This window comes from Salvelinus alpinus, chromosome 5 (assembly GCF_045679555.1).
Source record: "Salvelinus alpinus chromosome 5, SLU_Salpinus.1, whole genome shotgun sequence".
Lineage (NCBI taxonomy): Eukaryota > Metazoa > Chordata > Actinopteri > Salmoniformes > Salmonidae > Salvelinus > Salvelinus alpinus.
The window spans coordinates 70,054,640-70,079,850 of record NC_092090.1 but is presented as its reverse complement, the minus strand read 5'-3'; the positions used below and the strand labels follow the sequence as shown (position 1 = coordinate 70,079,850).

At 41.1% G+C, this 25,211-nt stretch overlaps 1 protein-coding gene across 2 annotated transcripts in view; it reads left to right on the top strand.

Moving 5' to 3' along the window:
* LOC139576641 (ras GTPase-activating-like protein IQGAP2) overlaps positions 1 to 25,211 on the top strand; it is a 98,766-nt gene continuing 73,555 nt past the window's right edge. For both annotated transcript variants that reach the window (XM_071402941.1, XM_071402940.1), the window contains exons 1-2: positions 1 to 334; positions 11,442 to 11,541. In XM_071402941.1, the coding sequence (XP_071259042.1) occupies positions 289 to 334; positions 11,442 to 11,541 (146 nt within the window). In that variant the 5' untranslated portion in view covers positions 1 to 288. The remainder of the gene's footprint in view (positions 335 to 11,441; positions 11,542 to 25,211) is intronic.

Genomic DNA, 25,211 nt, shown 5'->3' with positions numbered 1-25,211 from the left:
CAGAGGGAAATTGAATGACAAGCTCTTTCTGACATGATTCCATCAAGGGTGAACGCGATGGGAGTTCTGCTGAGCGAGTGACAGGAGGCATGCGGTGCATTTCGACACGGAAAGGAACTTTAGAAAACTGTTTAGCCGCTGCTATTGATAGTGGCACCACTACAAACTAGCTTTCTTGTTTTATATTGAACTTATAACTCGAGGTGCGGTTTATGGTTTGCTGCTAGCTAGCGTTGGTTTGACTGGGCTACGTTCATTTAAGTTTATTACCGAAGGAACCGAGGCAGGATGTACTATGAAGAAAAAGCTAATTCACACAAGCCACGTTATGGAAGTAAGTAAAAGTGACCTAATCCACCATTTGCAAATCAATTACATAGACATTTTTTGTTGTTGTAGCCTACATGTTTGTTAAATGAAACAAGTGGTTTTGTAAAGGCTGTTTTGGCAGGGCGAACCTCACGCGCTTATGCACCGCATGCTCGATGACGAGCAGTTCACCGTATAGAATAGATGAAATATAGTTTTACAACAAATAGCATTAAGCTTTGACTCTTACGCATTTAGGTGTAAGATTTCAGAAGCCTATCACATTGTGATGATATCGAACTTGGAGTGTGTATTTTTTTATTGAATGAATGCAATCTGGCTATTGTCAGACAATTTGTGTGTCCTGCCCCTCATACCCATGTCCCTCAGACAGACACATTGCCCGTCGCAAACAACTAAACGTTGCCATTAAGTCCTTACAGTTGTGAAATATAACCTTACAGTAATATGACTAGTCCTAGTACACAATTAATGTAGTCGACAGTCCAGGGCCTCAGACAGAAGGCATTTTCGCAGTGGTTAAATATTAACTTTTTTCTATTACTGTTAAGAAATCCACACCTGACTTCTGCATGGGTATTACAGCAATTTAACAGTCAATACATCTCCTAAGGTTTCAAACGACAATAACATGTTTACCTGTTTGTCACTTTAGACCTGTGTGTTATTGACAACATTTCAGCCTATGCTCACTCAGATCTGAGAGCAATGGCAAAGTGCAATGGTGTGAGATTCAATCAAGCAATAAGGTCAATAGTCTTTTTTTCTCTGAGACAAACCAGTGAATAGCTTAGCTGCATTGTCAGCTATAGTGGAAATGCCTCAAACTGTTTGTTGGCCTGACATGGTTGTTTTCTGTTTTAACATGAACTCTGGCTCCAAGGGTCCAAACAGGAAAGGTTGAAGGTATTGTTTGCAGTGGATGTGTCATTAACACAAAATGAGGAGTTTATTATTGGAGGGGCAGAGGTGGTCCTTACTCCTTAGAGGCCTCTTGGGCCCATTCCGAAATGGACTTGGGGCTTTCCCGTCCGACTCAGATATTCATAAATACATTTTTTAAAATATTGAGACCCGTTTGGAACGGACACGAGAACAACTACACCTGTTTTGTATAGACCTGGTCAGACCCGATCCGAGTGAGAGAAGCAGCAGCAAAGTCAAGTTAAGTTACTTTATTAACCAGAGCTGATAAAGCACGAGGTATAGAGATGACGCTCTAGCAGGGGCCTTGCACACAGCAAGCTACTGTGAGCGAGTGACACTAGGAGGAGGGAGCCCCACATGGAGGCTCTGACTGTTGCCTATTGCTGCTTTGATGACTTATGATTGGCCAACAACAAGCTACACACGCCACTCTTGTGAAAAACAAAGAACAGCAGTGTAAATTATGCAATTTTTCTTTCTCTACTGCAGCAGTCGCGTTCGGGTCTGTATGAGTCCTTCCGGACAAGTCAGTAAGATTGTACACAGACCCGTGACAATCATATCAGATCAGACCCGTGACATTTATTTAGAATTCTGGATCCGGATCCGCTCGAGTCCCGGATTGGGCCAGCTCTGTATTGATTCCTTTGGGTCAGCGAGCCCAAGCGGATTATTATGTTCAGATGGTGATGGAAACAAATATACAAAAAGGAAAACTATTAACAGGCATGCCTAAACTAAAGAATCAAAACGAAAGGCCTCATGGCCACCAAACAAACCAACAGCCTCACGGGTTGCAAGCTGGGACACTGACTGGCGATCCCCTTAATCATCAGCGTCTTCGATGAGGTTTAACAGCGGTTGGCATCCAATAAATGTTGAATTACCTCCACCTACTAGACTGGAGTTTAACTCTTATACTTTGCTTGAAAAAAAAAATATATAAAAATAAATCAACAAATGCCCTACCATCTAACCACACACTCACTAGTCTCATACACCCTAATACCTCTGCAGCTGCCACCACAACCTCAATTGTCTGCGACTTACGTTTCATCCCCGCAGTACAGTTGATAACCATTACTATAAACCAAAAAAATCTAATCTTACTGAAGCATATATCACTTGTTGGCATATCCCTCTGTACAGGTACAGATCTACTCCTCTCAGGATCCCTCCCCATTGACCCATTTTCCTCTACTTTCTTCACTGTCTCAGCATACGACAACTTCTGGAAGCCTCAACCTGCCTCTCTCGCACCAGACATTTCTGATCCCCAGCCCCATGGGCACCCCTACAATTAACACATAACACGACTTTCCCCAATGCTACACATTCCTTTGTCTCATGCCCTTCTGCAGACTTCTCACACCTAGGAACCTCCCTCCTACACAGTACTGCCACATGCCCATAAGCTTGACACGTGTAACAATGTAATGTATTCGGCACAAAAGCTCATACAGGATAACTTATTTATAACATCACTTTATCGGGCAGACTCAACATCAAAACTCTAAAGAACAGAAAACGACTTCTGTTTCACCACTCACGCCACCCTGTATGCGTCGCACCAAACGACTAGCATCACAAACACCGGGAGTCTTCCCCTTCAGTTGGTCAACTTTCACATTTACCGCTACCCCAGTAATCACTCCTTTCGATGGCACCCTTTCCTTGAGAGCAAAACAATTCACCTCTCTTGTCCCCATTTGTTTTTAACATGGAGCACCTGCTCCCTCTGACCAGCAGAAACACAAACAATTATCACCAGACCACTTCTGGTTACCTTCACCGATTCCACAGCACCCAACTCTGTTTTCACCCACCCTGAAACCACAAATGGGTCAGACACTTTTTCCAAAAATGTCACTCCTACCGTCACAAACTTTTTTCTTTATCCTGACCCTCGGTGCAAGCTTCAGGCTCTGAGGACTTCACCACACCTACCCCCCCCCCCCCTCAATCACTTCCATTTCTCCTCCTGTCTTCGATTTGGCGTACAGCTCAGTCTGCTTATACTTTCTACCATTCTTCTTCAGCAAACCATCTCCCTTTTTCCCACAATTTAACCGATTCAAGCTCACCCTCTTCCTCCCTTACTCTTTGACGTCCTATGCCTCGCTTTTCCCTCCACTCCTCCTCCGTATTCCAAGTATACGTCTCCTTATGATAATACTGCACTTCTCCTGACATACATCTTGTTCTCGCCCTCTAAAGGGACGCCATTTTCCTTTGACGATCCCCTTATTTGGCATCACCTGTCCTTATCAAGGCTTTGCAGTACAGCACTCGGACATGGTTGCTGCTGCGCCCTGGTGGAGTAGAGTTTTCTAGTGAGATGTAGTGTAGACTACCAAACCTATTCGAGAACAATTGATTATGTAGCCTATCTGATTAGTGATGCACACCTCTGGTCTTGGACGGCAACACCGTAAGCTGTTTTTTGAGTCGAGGCCTTTTAATCAGAGACTGATTTAAGACCTTGGTAAGCAGGTGTATGGGGTCTCTAGCCAATCAATAAACCGTAATTGATCAATTAAGGAGTGGAGAGAAACAACACTAGCATGGCTGTGGCCCTCTATGACTGGACATACACATACCAGAGCAAGGATGGTACGGTCTCTCTTGGCTACACCTGGAGCCCTTTCTCTGTATTTGTAATACTATGGCATGGGCCCTTAGCACCTCGTGTATCTTGATTTGTCACTCCCTCAGGATAGAAAAACATTACCTTAACAAAGGAGTAAGTCATCAAGTCTATAAATCATGTCCAGTGGTGTTTAGGGCTGGGAATTGCCAGGAACCTCACAACATGATATCACGATACTTCGGTGCCGATACGATGTATGGCGATTCCCACGACTCAAGATTATATATGTATTACTATTAGATACTGTGATTTTATTGCAATTCGACGTTCCTCACATTGCTCACCATATGTCTGCTGCAGAGGGACAAGAGGGAGCCATGAGAAAATGAATAAAAGTGCTGAAAACAAATTGTCTCCCTATTTAAAAAGAAGTTGGAGAACAAGCTATGAAGGAGAAATACTGTTTTGGTGCAGGTACAGCCAACTAGCACAAAATTAATATTGCGATATTGTCAAAGCGATATGATATATCGTCAGAAATAATATCCCGATATGTAGCTGTGTGTGTGTGTGTATATACAGTGGGGAGAACAAGTATTTGATACACTGCCGATTTTGCAGGTTTTCCTACTTACAAAGCATGTAGAGGTCTGTAATTTTTATCATAGGTACACTTCAACTGTGAGAGACGGAATCTAAAACAAAAATCCAGAAAATCACATTGTAGGATTTTTAAGTAATTAATTTGCATTTTATTGCATGACATAAGTATTTGATCACCTACCGACCAGTAAGAATTCCGACTCTCACAGACCTGTTAGTTTTTCTTTAAGAAGCCCACCTGTTCTCCACTCATTACCTGTATTAACTGCACCTGTTTGAGCTCGTTACCTGTATAAAAGACACCTGTCCATACACTCAATCAAATAGACTCCAACCTCTCCACAATGGCCAAGACCAGAGAGATGTGTAAGGACATCAGGGGTAAATTGTAGACCTGCACAAGGCTGGGATGGGCTACAGGACAATAGGCAAGCAGCTTGTTGAGAAGGCAACAACTGTTGGCGCAATTATTAGAAAATGGAAGAAGTTCAAGATGACGGTCAATCACCCTCGGTCTGGGGCTCCATGCAAGATCTCACCTCGTGGGGCATCAATGATCATGAGGAAGGTGAGGGATCAGCCCAGAACTACACGGCAGGACCTGGTCAATGACCTGAAGAGAGCTGGGACCACAGTCTCAAAGAAAACCATTAGTAACACACTACGCCGTCATGGATTAAAATCCTGCAGTGCACGCAAGGTCCCCCTGCTCAAGCCAGCGCATGTCCAGGCAAGTCTGAAGTTTGCCAATGACCATCTGGATGATGCAGAGGAGGAAGGGGAGAAGGTCATGTGGTCTGATGAGACAAAAATAGAGATTTTTGGTCTAAACTCCACTCGCCGTGTTTGGAGGAAGAAGAAGGATGAGTACAACCCCAAGAACACCATCCCAACCGTGAAGCATGGAGGTGGAAACATCATTCTTTGGGGATGCTTTTCTGCAAAGGGGACAGGACGACTGCACCGTATTGAGGGGAGGATGTATGGGGCCATGTATCGCGAGATCTTGGCCAACAACCTCCTTCCCTCAGTAAGAGCATTGAAGATGGGTCGTGGCTGGGTCTTCCAGCATGACAACGACCCGAAACACACAGCCAGGGCAACTAAGGAGTGGCTCCGTAAGAAGCATCTCAAGGTCCTGGAGTGGCCTAGCCAGTCTCCAGACCTGAACCCAATAGAAAATCTTTGGAGGGAGCTGAAAGTCCGTATTGCCCAGCGACAGCCCCGAAACCTGAAGGATCTGGAGAAGGTCTGTATGGAGGAGTGGGCCAAAATCCCTGCTGCAGTGTGTGCAAACCTGGTCAAGAACTACAGGAAACGTATGATCTCTGTAATTGCAAACAAAGGTTTCTGTACCAAATATTAAGTTCTGCTTTTCTGATGTATCAAATACTTATGTCATGCAATAAAATGCAAATTAATTACTTAAAAATCATACAATGTGATTTTCTGGATTTTTGTTTTAGATTCCGTCTCCCACAGTTGAAGTGTACCTATGATAAAAATTACAGACCTCTACATGCTTTGTAAGTAGGAAAACTTGCAAAATCGGCAGTGTATCAAATACTTGTTCTCCCCACTGTATATATTTATTTATTTTCCCTTCCCTCCATTACTACTGGTGTTCTGATGGATGAAGGAAGCGACAGATTAAATATGGCCCAGCACAGTCAACAGGCAGGCTGGCCTTCCATGTAGTGTGTGTAATGGATGTCCTGGGGATCCAATGCCTCAGGGGTGAGAGTTTACCAACACTCTGGTCCCCTCCAATAACACAGCTGGCCCCGTGGCCTTCAGACTGATGGATCCTATGGTCATACATCTTACCCTGGGCCTTCTGTAAACATTGCCTTGTGCTTTGAAATTCCGTTACCGAAAACCCACATCTTTAAGATATTTTCTCTCATGTATTTATTTGTAATACAGATCAGGGACCGTGATGAAATTATACCACCTGCTGTAGTTCAATAACCAAAATAGATTTTTTCAAAATCAATATGTCATGTCATAGTTGACACTCCATTCACTCTGCAGACATCGTTGAATCTTAATTCGGAGGCGACATTTTAGTTTTTGGAAAACGTGGACATAAAATACTGAGGGAGATTGTACTGAAATTCGAAAATCTGAGTCTCAGCTAGCGCTGTTGCGGTGACCGTATTACCGCCACACCAAGTCATGACTGCAGTAAAATTCCACTTGACCGTTGAGTCACGGTAATCTCCTCTTATGCACTCTGGACATGCTTTGGTAGTACTCAACTTGCTAATGACCATCAGGTCCTAATGGCCTGGTACTCAGGCCAATCGTTTTTTCCCCCTCATCAATCTACACACAATACCCGATAATGACAAAGCAAAAACAGTAAAAAATAATAATATCACCTTTGGCAGCAATTACAGCCTCAAGTCTTCTTGGGTATGACGCTACAAGCTTGGCACACCTGTATTTGGAGAGTTTCTCCCCTTCTTCTCTGCAGATCCTCTAAAGCTCTGCCCTCACAGCTATTTTCAGGTCTCTCCAGAGATGTTCAATCGAGTTTATGTCCGGGTTCATTGCCCTGTACTGTCCTGTGTCACAACCCTCTCTTGTGTCTGTCCATCTGCCCCACCACACATATTTTGGTTTTTGACATCATCATTTCAGGGTGAACAGACCCTTTATTAATTTACCCCTAAACTAGAAGTGCAATGGCTTGTCCAATTAAGTCATGTTTCAAGCAGACCCTTGCGTCACAATTTGCCCTTCAGTGAGACTGATGAGGTGAGTGTTGTCGTTTTTGGGTGAGCTTGTCTTTGTCACCTGCCCCAGTGCGAGTAGGTTACAAGAGCTACAGGGCTAGATGTCACTGGTATGGCCCAATAAAGGGGCACCAATTAGGCCTGATTTCTGCTGGGATTTGTTAACAAGAGTTCTAGGCCTGATTTGCAATGCTCACCAAGGTGTGTGTGTGGGTGGTGTCAGCAGTATACTATGTTATTCTGAATGAATGGGCTTTGCAGAGATGTAGCCAAGGCTACTCAGTCAGCTGAATTGTCTTGTCTCTGAGCCTGCCAGGGCCCACTACTCCACTTTGGGTCTTGAGTAGAGGTCGACCGATTATGATTTTCAACACCGATTATTGGAGAACCAAAAAAAGCCAATACCAAATAATCGGCCAACTTTTTTTACAACAATACTGAATGAACACTTATTTTAACTTAATATTATACATCACTAAAATCAATTTAGCCTAAAATATATAATGAAACATGTTCAATTTGGTTTAAATAATGCATAAACAAAGTGTTGGAGAAGAAAGTAAAAGTGCAATATGTGCCATGTAAGAAAGCTAACGTTTAAGTTCCTTGCTCAGAACATGAAAGCTGGTGGTTCCTTTTAACATGAGTCTTCAATATTCCCTGGTAAGAAGTTTTAGGTTGAAGTTATTATAGGAATTATAGGGCTATTTCTCTCTCTACGATTTGTATTTCATATACCTTTGACTATTGGATGTTCTTATAGGCACTTTAGTATTTCCAATGTAACAGTATAGCTTCTGTCCCTCTCCTCGCCCCTACCTGGGCTCAAACCAGGAACACATCGACAACAGCCACCCTCGAAGCAGCGTTACCCATGCAGAGCAAGGGGAACAACTACTCCAAGTCTCAGAGCGAGTGACGTTTGAAACTCTATTAGCGCGCACCCCACTAACTAGCTAGCCATTTCACATCGGTTACACCAGCCTAATCTCCCTAATCTCGGGAGTTGAAAGGCTTGAAGTCATAAACAGCGCAATGCTTGAAGCACAACGAAGAGCTTCTGGCAAACGCACAAAAGTGCTGTTTGAATGAATGCTTACGAGCCTGCTGGTGCCTACCATCGCTCAGTCAGACTGCTCTATCAAATCATAGACTTAATTATAACATAATACACAGAAATACGAGCCTTAGGTCATTAATATGGTCAAATCCGGAAACGATCATCTCAAACAAAGCGTTTATTCTTTCAGTGAAATACGGAGCCGTTCCGTATTTTATCTAACGGGTGGCATCCATAAGTCTAAATATTCCTGTTACATTGCACAACCTTCAATGTTATGTCATAATTACGTAAAATTCTGGCAAATTAGTTCGCAAAGAGCCAGGCGGCCCAAACTGTTGCATATACCCTGACTCTACGTGCAATGAACGCAAGAGAAGTGACACAATTTCACCTGGTTAATATTGCCTGCTAACCTGGATTTCTTTTAGCTAAATATGCAGGTTTAAAAATATATACTTCTGTGTATTGATTTTAAGAAAGGCATTGATGTTTATGGTTAGGTACACGTTGGAGCAACGACAGTCCTTTTTCGCGAATGCGCACCGCATCGATTATATGCAACGCAGGACACGCTAGATAAACTAGTAATATCATCAATTATGTGTAGTTTACTAGTGATTATGTTAAGGTTGATTGTTTTTTTATAAGATAAGTTTAATGCTAGCTAGCAACTTACCTTGGCTTCTTGCTGCGCTCGCGTATGGTTAGAGTGTTGGACTAGTAACTGGAAGGTTGCAAGATCGAATCCCCGAGTTGACAAGGTCGTTCTGCCCCTGAACAAGGCAGTTAACCCACCGTTCCTAGGCCATCATTGAAAATAAGAATGTGTTCTTAACTGACTTGCCTAGTTAAATAAAGGTAAAAATAATAATAATAATAAAAATAAATAAAAAATAGGCCACAATCGGTGTCCAAAAATGCCGATTACCGATTTATGAAAACTTAATCGGCCCTAATTAATCAGCCATTCCGATTAATCGGTCGACCTCTAGTTTTGAGGGTACTTTCAGTCAGTCGCCCCAGTAACTTTGGTCTAATCATTCTGCAGATTTAACCAGTTAAGCCCTTTTAATAATGGTCCATCTACTACATAGTCACCCACTACACGCCTTCTACAGACTGAGTTGCAGCATAGACATGCACTCATCAGATGTAGAATACATGTGTATATACTCACCTCACACTCTCCATGTACTGTACAGCCTCAGTAACTGCCACTTGGGCCAACCAGTCCAATCCTCCCTGTTATGAGGCCCAATCTCAGGGGCTGGACGGTATTTGGTGTTTTATTAGGATCCCCATTAGCTGTTGTGAAAGCCGGAGCTACACTTCCTGGGGTCCACAACTTCCTAGGTAGTTGCTGTGGGTATCAGGTAGTTGTTGTTGGAATTGTTATATTACATGTTAGATTTTGCTGCACTTTCGGAACTAGAAGCTCAAGCATTTCGCTACACTCGCAATAACATCTGCTATCCATGTGGATGTGACCAATACGATTTGATTTGACACAGAACATTAATAGACAAGAACAGCTCAAGGACATAACTACATACATATCTAGGTGTTGTGCTGTGAGGTGTTGCTTTATGTTTTAAAAAAAAACCAGGTTTGCTGTTCATTTGGAAGGGAGATGGGAGTTCCATGCAATCATGGCTCTATATAATACTGTACGTTTTCTGGCATTTATTCTGCATAACTAAAATGTTTTTTTTTTTTTGTTTTTTTTAAACAACTAATTGACCAACGAAGGTTCAATTATTTGAATTGCATTTCGTTCTGTTTTTTTCTGTGAGCTCAATGGTGCGCTGCAGTTTCTCGAGAGATAAATCGGATCATGCCCGAACTGTTTGATGTAGTAGGGAGTTGTAGTTTACAACAAGCCAATGTTGCAGAAAATGTGTAAAGTACCATGACCATAATCCATTGCGTGGCGACTTGTCCGGTCTGTTTCCTTTACGCCTGCTACGTAAGAGACAAGAATGCGTGATCAAGAGGGGATACATAGAGAGCAGTCGCTTCGCCAGGTATTGGTATTCAGCAGTCATAATGGTAGGCCTTATTTACTTTGAAGAACTACTAAAATGGTGATATTTGTCAGACAGCATAGGCAGCAGCTCTATAGAGATGAGTTGACTTGGAGTGAAAATTATAGTCAAATAAAACAAATGTAATACACAACTGAAATATTTTATTAAAGTACTGTGAATAACTGATGGTTTATTTGTGAAAAGCAGTCATTACCATCATTGGACTTTAATTAATTGTTTTATTCTGTGTTATAGCATTCAACCCACATAATGCATAGTGTATTTTTATTTTTTATTAACGAAACTGAACCCGACCTCAAAAAGCACAAGTCGCTCAGCACTAGGATTTGAGGACTTTGAAAAGTCCCCTGATTACATGCCTAGTGGGATACGTGTGTGTGTCAGAGCTGTGTGTAAGTTGACTGCAAACAATTGGGAATTTTCTACACATTAATGTCATTCTTAGAGAAAGAAGTGTAATGCCTTTAATCAAGCGATATTAGCCTTCTGATTTCAGTGAAGAGCAAGACGTGTCGCTCTGTTCTGGGCCAGCTGCAGTTTTTCTAGGTCCTATTTGCAGCACCTGAACATATGACTGGGCAATAATCAAGATAAGATAAAACTAGAGGCAATGTTCCAATCAGTGTGTTCCATTCAGCCAGAAATAAAGGGATTTGATTGGATTAAGCAGAGTTTAGGAGCATCAGGGGGAGGGGATCTCATTAGTGGGCAGGTAAATGTCAACTCAGCTGAATCACTTGCTTCTCTGACTTCCTCCGACTGCCTGTTTTAAATGGCTCTCAGGCTGCCTACTAACTCCTCTGTTCACATACAGCTCTCAGAGAGACCCAGTAGACCATGTGATTTAATGTAAGCTCTGTCTGAATACTGAGGTTGTAGGAGGAGAAGGTCAAGTAATGCAGACCTCTCTTTTGAATATTACTGTGTGTTATAAAGCAAGGTAATACTGTCCCAAGTATCATACTACTAGGCAGGTTTTTGATTATTTAATTTTTTTAAAGAAAGGATCATATGTTGTCGAGGAGTTTTTGTTTATGTCAAACCCAACAATTTATGAGGTAAAACACCAGACAATCCTCTCCCCACTGGCCCGTGTGCATCTGTAAATTAGTTGGTTCATGTTTTGTTTCTGTCTGCAGCCATTCAGGACGATGAGAGGATCTCGGCGGAGGAGATGGACGAGAGGAGACGACAGAACATCGCCTACGAGTACCTCTGTCACCTGGAGGAGGCCAAACAGTAAGAGAGGAGGAGTAGGGGGAGGAGAGTCATGAGGCATGACATGAGAAGGGGCAGTAGATTGTGATATATTGAGTGGCTTTTTGGTGTGCATGTCTGCTCTCTTCAGATGACAGCAGACTGTAATGCGGCTCATTGTAGTGTGTGATAAGCAGTTGAGTATATGACTCAAAAGACAGACTAGCGCTCCTGCTGATAACTACTGATTCTGCTGGGGATTCAGGTAAACTAACTGACAGAGCTTGGTTCCCATTGGACTAAAGGAAGAATGAATGTTCATGCTTGAGATGCATAAGAGGACAGCTATTGTAATCTCATTCACACTTTAGAGCCCACAATGTCAACATGGGGCCACCACTGTAGTGTGTGTAGGAAATATAGTCAAGATGTTGACAAGGTTACAAATAATGATTTTTAATTTAAATAATAATTGTGTCCTTCAAACTTTGCTTTTGTAAAATAATCCTCCATTTGCAGCAATTACAGCCTTGCAGACCTTTGGCATTCTAGTTGTCAATTTGTTGAGGTAATCTGAAGAGATTTCACCCCATGCTTCCATGATGGGCACTTCTCAATAGGGTTGAGATCCGGTGACTGTGCTTGCCACTCCATTATAGACAGAATACCAGCTGACTGCTTCTTCCCTAAATAGTTCTTGCATAATATGGAGCTGTGCTTTGGGTCATTGTCCTGTTGTAGGAGGAAATTACCTCCAATTAAGTGCCGTCCACAGAGAATGGCTTGGTGTTGCAAAATGGAGTATTAGCCTTCCTTCTTCAAGATCCCTTTTACCCTTTACAAATCTCCCACTTTACCACCACCAAAGCACCCCCAGACCATCACATTGCCTCCACCGTGCTTGACAGATGGCGTCGAGCACTCCTCCAGCATCTTTTCATTTATTCTGTGTCTCACGAATGTTCTTCTTTGTGACCGGAACACCTCAAACTTAGATTTGTCTGTCCATAACACATTTTTCCAATCTTCCTCTGTCCAGTGTCTGTGTTCTTTTGCCCATCTTAATCTTTTCTAGTTATTGGCCAGTTTGAGATGTGGCTTTTTCTTTGCAACTCTGCCTAGAAGGCCAGCATCCCAGAGTCGCCTCTTCACTGTTGACGTTGAGACTGGTGTTTTGCGGGTACTATTTAATGAAGCTGCCAGTTGAGGACTTGTGAGGCGTCTGTTTCTCAAACTTGACACTAATGTTCTTGTCCTCTTGCTCAGTTGTGCACCGGGGCCTCCCACTCTTTCTATTCTGGTTAGAGCCAGTTTGCGCTGTTCTGTGAAGGGAGTAGTACACAGCGTTTTATGAGATCTTCAGTTTCTTGGCAATTTCTCGCATGGAATAGCCTTAATTTCTCAGAACAAGAATAGACTGACGAGTTTCAGAAGAAAGTGCTTTGTTTCTGGACATTTTGAGCCTGTAAACGAACCCACAAATGCTTATGCTTCAGATACTCAACTAGTCTAAAGAAGGCCAGTTTTATTGCTGCTTTAATCAGAACAACAGTTTACAGCTGTGCAAACATATTTGCAAAAGGGTTTTCTAATTATCAATTAGCCTTTTAAAATGTTTTACTTGGATTAGCTAACACAACGTGCCATTGGAACACAGGAGTGATGGTTGCTGATAATGGGCCTCTGTATGCCTATGTAGATATTCCATAAAAAATCTGCCGTTTCCAACTACAATAGTCATTTACAACATTAACAAAGTCTACACTGTATTTCTAATCATTTTGATGTTATTTTAATGGACAAAAAATGTGGTATTCTTTCAAAAACAAGGACATTTCTAAGTGACCCCAAACTTTTGAACGGTAGTGTATATAAAAAAAAGTTTAGTGTGAAGGATTCTTAATACAGTTGGTTGATGACATACAGTAATAAAATATTGGTTGATGAAAAAAATTTGATTGGTTGTGAAAAAACAACAGACTTTTCCTGAGAGCTTTGAGCGTACCTGATACTGAACCACTTCCTGTCCTCTGTGTGAAGGCACCTAACAGGAAGCGTCCCCTCATGTTCTGGCGTGCTTTTTTTTTTTTTTACTTCCCCACCACACCTCTGCAAGCAACCCAGAATAATCATACCAAAATCCAAGCTGCTATATCTGTACCATGGTTATATCACCAACCAGTGGGTGGTTTGAACACTTCTAGCCTATATGTGTTGAGGTCAGAGTTTGCTGTGCACTGGTATGACACTGCATTGACCCCCTGGTGAGATTTTGGATTCAAGTTTGACTGCAGAATGTGGACTTTGATTTGGTAGAGAACAGAGAATTGGGTCATATGTAGTATCTTAATTTGAACACCCTGTTGCTGGAGAACTTTCCTGCAATGCAGGAAATGTAAAAGTTGTGTATTTAAGGTTTAAAAAGGCTTCTGAAGTTCTACTTTTTTCCTTATGAAAAAGTATCAGCCCCTACAAAAATGTCCATTCATAACCCATATAATAATTCACATTTCCTTTTGCTGCAGGATTATTTTTCTGCTGTAGCAAACTTTCTCAAATTAAGATCCTACATCTGTAGTGGAATCATTTGTAACTTTATTGGTGTCATGGATCTGTGTCTTTGTCAAAGTGTAATATGGAGTCTGTTGACAAACTACTCTGTCCTGTTAACCTGGAAGAGACAGCCCTCTCACCACCCATCTAGACAATAGCAGGCAGGGTTGGGTAGGTTACTTTCTAAATGTAATCAGTTACAGTTACTGGTTACCTTTCCAAAATTGTAACCATTAACGTAACTTTTAGATTACTTTCCCCTTAAAGGGGAATCGCTGCTTTTCAACCTCATTCATTATCTCCAGCACAATACCAGTGTCTACATATGTGAAAAATACACATTTCTATGATCTGTGGTTAAAAAAGATAAGAGAAAGGTCCTAAAGAATGCTTCTCTGTGACATCACAGGGTAGGATTAAAAGTAAGAATAACAGTGGTTTTCAAAACCTGCAATTAGTTTCTAGCCAGAGGGAGGGTATTTTCTTGCTCCCCACATCACCGAGAATCTCATTGTTTTAAAATCCCTATTTTCACTTTTGGTGATGTCATCGGCTAGACCTTTTAAACTAATACAAAACGTAGAAATGCCCCAATTTCACCTATGATGAAACTGGTATTGTGCTGGAGATAATGAAAATGAGGTTGAAAAGTGGTGTAACTTGCCTTTTTTAAAAAGGTATTTTAAGAAGACACAAATTAATATTACCAATTGAATGACATCTATTGCAAGATTAATCAATATTAAAAGTTGACATAGCTGGCAATAATTGGATGTTGCATTTTACTTTGTGGGTTGGTTATGCTTCTTCTAATCCATTGCTTTCTACTAAAGATAATACGATTAGGCTATTTTTTAAATGTATATTAAAAACCTAAATCATTCTAGTCTTGGGCGATATCCTTATTGTCATACTTTGATACTGACCTTGTGCCATACTGGAATATTCGGTAATACCGGCACTGAACACAAGGGGAACTATTTTCAAATCCCACTGAGCCTTTGTAATCCGAAGGTTAGCCATGCTAACAAGTACATGTAAACTCCCATAGAGAATGCTTACTAAATGCCAACGAGTGTATTGCAAACATTTTATACAGTCTCTGACCTAAACTACAGTGCCTTCGGAAAGTATTGAGGCCACTTGACTTTTTCCACTTTTTGTTAAGTTAGACTTATTCTAAAATTGATTAAATAAATAAAAATCCTCAGCAATCTACACACACTACCCTATAATGACAAAGTGAAAACAAGTATTCAGACCCTTTTGCTATGAGAGGTGAAATTGAGGTTCTGGTGCATCCTATTTCCATCGCTCATCCTTGATGTTTGTACAACTTGATTGGAGTACACCTGTGGTAAATTCAATTGATTGGACATGATTTGGAAAGGCCCACACCTGCCTATATAAGGTCCCACAGTTGACAGTGCATATCAGAGCAAAGACCAAGCCATGAGGTTGACGGAATTGTCCGTAGAGCTCCAAGACAGGATTGTGTCAAGGCACAGATCTGGGGAAGGGTACAACAAATGTCTGCAGCACTGAAGATCCCCAAGAACACAGTGGCCTCCATTCTTAAATTATTGAGTTTGCCAAAAGGTACCTAAAGACTCTCAGATCATGAGACACAAGATTCTCTGGTCTGATGAACCAAGATTGAACTCTTTGGCCTGAATGCCAAGCGTCACGCCTGGAGGAAACCTGGCACCATCCCTACAGTGAAGCATGGTGGTGGCAGCATCATGCTGTGGGGATGTTTTTCAATGGCAGGGACTGGGAGACTAGTCAGGATTGAGGCAAAGATGAACGGCACATAGTACAGAGATCCTTAATGGAAACTTGCTCCAGAGCTCTCAGGTTCTCAGACTGGGGAGAAGGTTCACCTAACAACAAGACAACAACCCTAAGCACACAGCTTAGACAAGTCTCTGAATGTCCCTGCCCAGCCAGAGCCCGGACTTAAACCTGATCTAACATCTCTGGAGATACTTGAAAATAGCTGTGTAGTGACACTCCCCATCCAACCTGACAGAGCTTGAGAGGATGGGAGAAACTCCCCAAATACAGATGTGCCAAGCTTGTAGCGTCATACCCAAGAAGACTCGAGGCTGTAAACGCTGCCAAAGGGGCTTCAACAAAGTACCCGAATAAAGGGTCTGAATACTTATGTAAATGTAATATTTCCGGTTAAAAAATAAATAAATAAATGTATTTGCAATAAAAATTTGCTTTGTCATTATTGGTATTGTGTTTTTAGTCAATTTTGTAATAAGGCTGTAGCGCAACAAAAATGTGGAAGAAGTCAAGTGGTCTGAATACTTTCCAAAGGCACTGTATTTTCAGGACAGACATCCCAGTTCTTAACATTATACAAGTAACTCCAAAATGCTACTCACAGTTGGCTGGATGCACAAAACAAGTATTAGACAGCAAGGCTCTTGATCCAGGAGGGGATTCTCTGCTGTTACTGGCAAGCGAGGCTTGATTTTGGAAGAAGCTAACTAGATGGCTAACTAGCTACTAAATTAGTCAACTGAATGCACAACTGCAGAGCATTTAGCACATTTTAGAACTAAACTTAATAGTTATGAGAGATTTAGTTGTGAATTCCATACTGTAACTAGATCACTTGGCGCGTGCTGCACAACAGTGAGTGACTCACAAGGCTCCGGTCTCCCGTTGTTGTTTGCTTGTAAACAAACACCACATGACTGGCTACTAATGGTAAGCTTCATAATGAAAAATAGTGTGACCGGTGAAATGAACGCTATCTTATCTTCTAACATATTTCACAAGTTGATTGCATGTATTTACTTAAAGTAGCTACAAATATTAAATTTCTAAGAACTTCAAATAAATAGTTTTTACTATTGACTGTATTGGAAAAACCATCCCTTGGCTATTTCCAAATACTCCAAGCATAAGTCATTCCAATTAATTTAATACCCCTTGATCTTCAAGAATATGACTTGGAAATATAGATTATCTAAATTGTTTTACCTGGGCATAAACTAAGGATTTATTAGCCTATAGTCTACTCTGTTTATGATTGTGTTGTCATAGATGAATGATTGGGCCATTGCTTTGAGTTGAAAAAGAGATGCTGCTCCCATGAAATGGCATGCTTCGCACACTACCCGAAAGTGCTATTTGCGTGTGAAAAATGCTTCGCGCATTTCGTATAGGCCTATTTATGTTTTTGTTGGTGACACCATGATATCTTGATTATTTGCAGCTGTTTACAGTGGCAAGAAAGTATGTGAACCCTTTGGAAATACCTGGATTTCTGCATAAATTGGTCATCAAATTTGATCTGATCTTCATGTTTCATGCAATATTTGGATTTCTGGTGTGAACTGCTCTCTTGAGGTCATGCCACAGCATCTCAATCAGTTTGAGGTCAGGACTCTCCAGAAGGCGTATTTTCTTCTGTTGAAGCCATTCTGTTGAAGCTAATTTGTTTTGGGTCATGGTCCTGTTGCATCACCCAACTTCTGTTGAGCTTCAATTGGCGGACAGATAGCCTTACATTCTCCTGCAAAATGTCTTGATAAACTTGGGAATATATTTTTCCGTTAACAATAGCAAGCTGTCCAGGCCCTGAGGCAGCAAAGCAGCCCCAAACCATGATGTTCCCTCCACCATACTTTACAATTGGGATTAGGTTTTGATGTTGTGCTGTGCATTTTTTTCTCCACAGATAGTGTTGTGTGTTCCTTCCAAACAACTCAACTGTAGTTTCATCTGTCCACAGAATATTTTGCCAGTAGCGCTGTGGAATATCCAGGTACACTTTTGCAAACTTCAGACGTGCAGAAAAGATTTTTTTTGACAGCAGTGGCTTCTTCCGTGGTGTCCTCCCATGAACACCATTCTTGTTTAGTGTTTTACGTATCGTAGACTCGTCAACAGAGATGTTAGCATGTTCCAGAGATTTCTGTAAGTCTTTAGCTGACACTAGGATTTTTCTTAACCTCATTGAGCATTCCGCGCTGTGCTCTTGCAGTCATCCTTGCAGGACGGCCACTCCTAAGGAGAGTAGCAACAATGCTGAACTTTCTCAATTTTTATAGACAATTTGTCTTACCGACTGACTGATGAACATCAAGGCTTTTAGAGCTATTTTTGTAACCCTTTCCAGCTTTATGCAAGTCAACAATTCTTAATATTAGGTCTTCTGAGATCTATTATGTTCGAGGCAAGGTTCACATCAGGCAATGCTTCTTGTGAATAGTAAACTCAAATTTTGTCATTGTTTTTTATAGGGCAAGGCAGTTCTTACCAACATCTCCAATCTTGTCTCATTGATTGGACTACAGGTTAGCTGACTCCGGACTCCAATTAGCTTTTGGAGAAGTCATTAGCCTAGTGGTTCACATACTTTTCCCAACCTACACTGTGAATGTTTAAATGATGTATTCAATATAGACAAGAAAAATACAATAATTTGTGTGTTATTAGTTTAAGCTTAGATGACGATCAGATCAAATTTGATGACCAATTTATGCAGGAATCCAGGTAATTCCAAAGGTTTCACATACTTTTTCTTGCCACTGTAATTATAAGTCTATTGATGCACCCGTGCTTCAATCTATGTAACATTATTTAAAAAATCCTCTAATGAACACGATGGTGTTCTTCATTTTCTTCTGTAACCCCCAAGTGTCACGGGACGTGTCTGAAGGAATCCCATACAAACAAATGGATGTATGGAGGTAGTTTTGTGCCAACAAAAATAAGAGGTTAAATATGTGTCCCAAAAATGTCCTGCACTTTCTTATCGTCTAGATATAGGACAGACACTACAAAACCATATATATATATATATATATTTTTTTTTTGCCATTTATTAATGTTACTCAATGCGTTTCTATGGGCTGTAGTAGTAAAGGCCAAATTCCTTTTTTAAATTGTATTTTTATTTTTTATATATATACATAAAGGGGTCATTAAAAAAACAACCAAATGTTAGCTTTATACCTAGTGGGCTAAAATACACATACAGTGCAATCAGACCCCTTCCCTTCCACATTTTATGTTACAGCATTTTTCTAAAATAGAAGTACATTTTCCCTATCAATCTACACACAATACCCCATAAGGACAAAGCGAAAACAGGTTTTTAGACATTTTATCAAAAAACATATCTTATTTACATAAGTATTCAGACCCTTTGCTGTGATACTCGAAATTGAGCTCCGGTACATCCTGTTCCATTGATCATCCTTGAGCTGTTTCTACAACCTGATTGTAGTCCACCTGTTGTAAATTCAATTGATTGGACATGATTGGGAAAGGCACACACCTGTCTATATTAGAGGTTGACCGATTAATCAGAATGGCCGATTTAATTAGGGCCGATTTCAAGTTTTCATAACAATCGGTAATCAGCATTTTTGGACACCGATCATGGCTGATTACATTGCACTCCAAGGAGACTGTGTGGCAGGCTTGACTACCTGTTATGCGAGTGCAGCAAGGAGCCAAGGTAAGGTGCTAGCTAGCATTAAATGTATCTTATAAAAAAAACAATCAATCTTAACATTAGTTAACTAGTTAACTACACATGGTTGATATTACTAGTTTATCTAGCTTGTCCTACGTTGCATATAAGCAATGCCTGTTCATTTATCATTGAATCATAGCCTACTTAGCCAAACGGGTGATTTAACAAGCGCATTCGCGAAAAAAGCACTGTCGTTGCACCAATGTGTATGTGTACCTAACGCCTTTCTTAAAATCAATACAGAGGTATATATTTTTAAACCTGCATATTTAGTTAATATTGCCTGCTAACATGAATTTATTTTAACTAGGGAAATTGTGTCACTTCTCTTGCGTTCTGTGCAAGCAGAGTCAGGGTATATGCAGCAGTTTGGGCCGCCTGGCTCGTTGCGAACTGTGTGAAGACCATTTGTTCCTAACAAAGACAGCCAATTTCGCCAAACGGGGGATGATTTAACAAAACCGCATTTGCGAAAAAAAGCACAATCGTTGCACGAATGTACCTAACCATAAACATCATTGCCTTTCTTAAAATCAATACACAAGTATTTTTTTTTTTAAACCTGCATATTTAGTTAAAAGAAATCCAGGTTAGCAGGCAATATTAAACTAGGGAAATTGTGTCACTTCTCTGGCGTTCATTGCACGCAGAGTCAGGGTATATGCAATAGTTTGGGCCGCCTGGCTCGTTGCGAACTAATTTGCCAGAATTTTATGTAATTATGACATAACATTGAAGGTTGTGCAATGTAACAGGAATATTTGGATTTATGGATGCCACCCGTTAGATAAAATACGGAACGGTTCCGTATTTCACTGAAAGAATAAACATTTTGTTTTCAAAATGCTAGTTTCCGGATTTGACCATATTAATGATCTAAGGCTCGTATTTCTGTGTGTTATTATGTTATAATTAAGTCTATGATTTGATATTTGATAGAGCAGTCTGACTGAGCGGTAGTAGGCAGCAGCAGGCTCGTAAGCATTCATTCAAACAGCACTTTCGTGCGTTTGCTAGCAGCTCTTCGCTGTGCTTCAAGCATTGAGCTGTTTATGACTTCAAGCCTATCAACTTCCGAGATTAGGCTGGTGTAACCAATGTGAAATGGCTAGCTAGTTAGCGGGGTGCGCGCTAATAGCGTTTCAATCGGTGACGGCCCTCGCTCTGAGACCTTGAAGTAGTTGTTGCCCTTGCTCTGCAAGGGCCGCGGCTTTTGTGGAGCGACGTGTAACGATGCTTCGAGGGTGGCTGTTGTCGTTGTGTTCCTGGTTCGAGCCCAGGTAGGGGCGAGGAGAGGGATGGAAGCTATACTGTTACACTGGCAATACTAAAGTGCCTATAAGAACATCCAATAGTCAAAGGTATATGAAATACAAATGGTATAGAGAGAAATAGTCCTATAATTCCTATAATAACTACAACCTAAAACTTCTTACCTGGGAATATTGAAGACTCATCTTAAAAGGAACCACCAGCTTTCATCTGTGCTCATGTTCTGAGCAAGTAACTTAAACGTTAGCTTTCTTACATGGCACATATTGCACTTTTACTTTCTTCTCCAACACTTTGTTTATGCATTATTTAAACCAAATTGAACATGTCTCATTATATATTTGAGGCTAAATTGATTTTATTGATGTATTATATTAAGTTAAAATAAGTGTTCATTCAGTATTGTTGTAATTGTCATTATTACAAATAAATAAATAAAATTGGCCGATTTTAATCGGTATGGGCTTTTTTTTTTGGTCCTCCAATAATCGGTATCGGCGTTGAAAAATCATAATCGATCAACCTCTATATAAGGTCAGAGCTAAAACCAAGCCATGAGGTCAACGGAATTGTCCATAGAGCTCCGAGACAGGATTGTGTTGAGGTACAAAAATTTCTGCAGCATTGAAGGTCCCCAAGAACACTGTGGCCTCCATCATTCTTAAATGGAAAAAGTTTGGAACCACCAAGATGCTACCTAGAGCTGTCCATCTTGTAAACTGAGCAATTGGGGAAGAAGGGCTTTGGCCAGGGAGGTGACCAAGAACCCGATGGTCACTCTGACAGAGCTCCAGAGTTTCTCTATGTAGATGGGAGAACCTTCCAGAAGGACAACCATCTCTGCAGCACTCCACCAAAAAGGCCTTTATGGTAGAGTGGCCAGATGACAGCCCGCTTGGAGTTTGCCAAAAGGCACCTAAAGGACTCTCAGACCATGAGACACAAATTTCTTTGGTCTGATGAAACCAAGGTTGAAATCTTTGGCCTGAATTCCAAGCGTCACTTCTGGAGGAAACCTATCACCGTTCCTACTGTAAAGTTATGCTGTGGGGATGTTTTTTCAGCGGCAGGGACTGGGAGACTAGTCGGGAAAGATGAACAGAGCTTGAGAGGATCTACAGAGAAGAATGGGAGAAACTCTCCAAATGCAGGTGTTGCCAAGCTTGTAGCGTCATACCCAAAAGACTCGAGTCTGTAATCGTTGCCAAAGGTGCTTCAACAAAGTACTGAGTAAAGGGTCTGAATACTTATGTAAATGTGATATTTCAGTTTTTTTTTAATACATTTTCAAAAATGTGTAACTTGTTTTTGCTTTATCATTATTCGGTATTGTGTGTAGATTGATGAGAAAAAAAACAACAATTTAATCAGTTTTAGAACAAGGCCTTAACATAACAAAATGTGGAAAAAGTCAAGGGGTCTGAATACTTTCCGAATGCATTGTACATTTGTGAACAGCCTTCCACAACGACCACAATTTGTAAGGCACAAATAGCTAAATGAGAGAGCAGCAGTATGATTCACATCAATGCACTATGTAGATATAAAACATTTATGATATCTGTATCAGCCGTAGTAGGCTACACAACTGCTGTCGTCCTTACCGCCAAGCGTTTATTTATGTTTGATTTTCTTTGAATGCCGACAGCAGTCGCACCATTGGAAGACATGGCTTGGACTGTAGACTACAAAAGCCTATTCCTGCTCTTCCCACAATCCATCAAACACATTTGGTGTGTTAGTGGTCTCTGACTTGTGGTCAGACTCGATTAGGCGGAACCAACTTTTAATAAAGGTTAAATTAAAAAAATCTGTGCAGCTTTTTTTTGGTACTGATTTGAATTATTGAGAGAACCAAGGTGTCAAGTTTTTTTTTTGCTTATCGGAGTACAATATTTTTGTTGGTACCGGATTGCATTTTTTTGGGGGTAATCCGTTACTCCCCAACCTGGTAGCAGGACATACCTCTTTCCCACACACACACACCTTCCTGTGGTGTTTCTCTTGGAAGCACGGCTGATTTCCCATCTCTCTCCTTCATCACTGGTAAAGCCACTATTCTGGGAAGCCTGTCATCTAGGATTAGGGTTCTGCCTGCTAATCAGGCTATTAGTGACTGAGTCGGGCAGCGGGATTAGGGCCTGTAACCATGCTCTGCTCTGCCTCCATTCTAGGGTCAGGAGTCACAGGCACAGGGTAGGCATGCAGCCCCAGTCTAATCGGCCCATCAACCACACCCAGGAGAATGTCTTGATTATAACAACTAAAGAATGCTGCTTTTGTCTTCTCTGGTAAATGAGGTTAATGTTGTTTACAGGTATGATAACTAAGATAATACAGTGGTATTGTGCCTCACACCTGCCCTGTGCCTCACACGTTACAACCATAGTTTACCGTAACAGCCTTGCAAAAGGGCTTACTAACAATGACCAGACGTTAGACATTCATTTACAGAATGTATGCCTACCTCAGTCTGTTTAACCAAAACTGTAGTGCAGTGATAACACTGCACTGGTACCAGCCTTGTACGGCACATAGCTGCTGATATAGGCTAGGCATAAGCCTAGACATTCCTTTACAGACTCATAGGCTGTCAGCCGGGAGACACACCCACTCTCTGTCTCACACACAAAACCACACACACCCCCCTGTGGTAAAGGGGGACTTTGTACCTGTAGTGCTGAGTAAACAGTCTGTCAGCTTGCACATGATGTGGGTTTTTTGATATGGAGTCTTCTTTTTTTTACCCTTAGTACCCTTCACTTCATCAATTAAGTTTTAGTTAAGTTTTTATAAGTTGGGCAAGAAATGGGCCTATCAACTATAGAACTTTGGAATAAAAAGTGTTTGTCTTCCATTTTGACTGATCTTTGATAATTTATTTAAGCCTAAATTATATTTTGACTAACTTAGCTAAAGAAGCATAAAGAGCTGTCTAATCAAACATGCAAAAATACCCTCCGTGCCACTAGTATCACACACAACATAACATAACATAACATGAGATGGGAGGGGAGGCTTACGGCGCATAGTACATATTATATACATACAATTACTTTAGTAGCGCTTGGCTAAACAGTTTTAGTTTAGGCTAATGTGGACTGGTGTGGGTTGTCTCCTTTTGTCCCAGAGAGCAGTAGGCAATATGTTGTTTAGCCTGGCCACAGGTCTGACAGTAACAATGACAGGAAAAAGTGGCTGGGGAGTTGTAAACACTGTTGTTGGACCTGTGCTCCATGCAGCTGTATACAAACAACCACATTGTTTCACTCCAGGAAGTGCAGTTTCAGAGGCTGGAGGGCTTTGTTACTGACTGAGCCTGAATGCTCCTCTCTTTCACTTCAACTTACCCTGTTTCTTTTTCTTGTTCTGTTGTCCCCCCCACAATTAAATCGGGGAGGGGACTGTGGATCTGTCTCCGTCTCTTCGTCCGTTCATATGTTAGTCACACGCGATATCTCAGACAGCACTGGCCCGATTTTGGATGAATGTTGCGTCTTGTCATAGAGATCTGGCAGTTAGATAATTACGCTGATTAGCCAGATGCTGGTGCTATAACAAGATTGAAAATGCAAACTTTGAAAGGTCATGCCCCTCACCCCATTTGACCTAAAGTCTTCGAATTCAGTGTACGGGTCCCTCTCCTCACAAGGGTCAAATTCGCTTCAGGGATCCATAAGGTCTGCTATGATCGATTTTCTGCTATTTAGAATTTTGTGAAAAACACTTAAAATGCTACTCTTCTGGCACCGAATGACCAATCTGCATAAAACTTAATATGTTGCATCTGTGGACAAAGGTCTCAACGCAACATTTTCCAGACTAATACATAAAACAACATGGTTGATATTGACCAATAAACATTCACGTGGGCTTGGTCTGGCATATAAATCAGTCAATTACAGTATATTCGTATGGTAACAGTTTGTTGCAAACACTGTCAACACTACATATGCAAGAACATTCATATTGGCCACAAGGTGGTGCTATAACGGGCACATGTTTGTCTTTGAATCTGTTTGACGCAGAGTGCTAAAATTTGGCACACATGCTCAGGGATATGAGTCTAGCTAACCCACTCGATATTCAGACACCGCTGGCCCGATTTTGACAACGTTTATGTGAATGATGTGTCTTGCTATAGAGGTCAGTTTAAAACAAATGTTATTACACTGATTGGCCCAAGGGGGGAGTAATCAACTGTATGTACAGTTGAAGTCGGAAGTTTACATACACTTAGGTTGGAGTCATTAAAGTTCATTTTTCAACCGCTCTACAAATTTCTTGTTAACAAACTATAGTTTTGGCAAGTCGGTTAGGACATCTACTTTGTGCATGACACAAATACTTTTTCCAACAATTGTTTACAGACAGATTATTT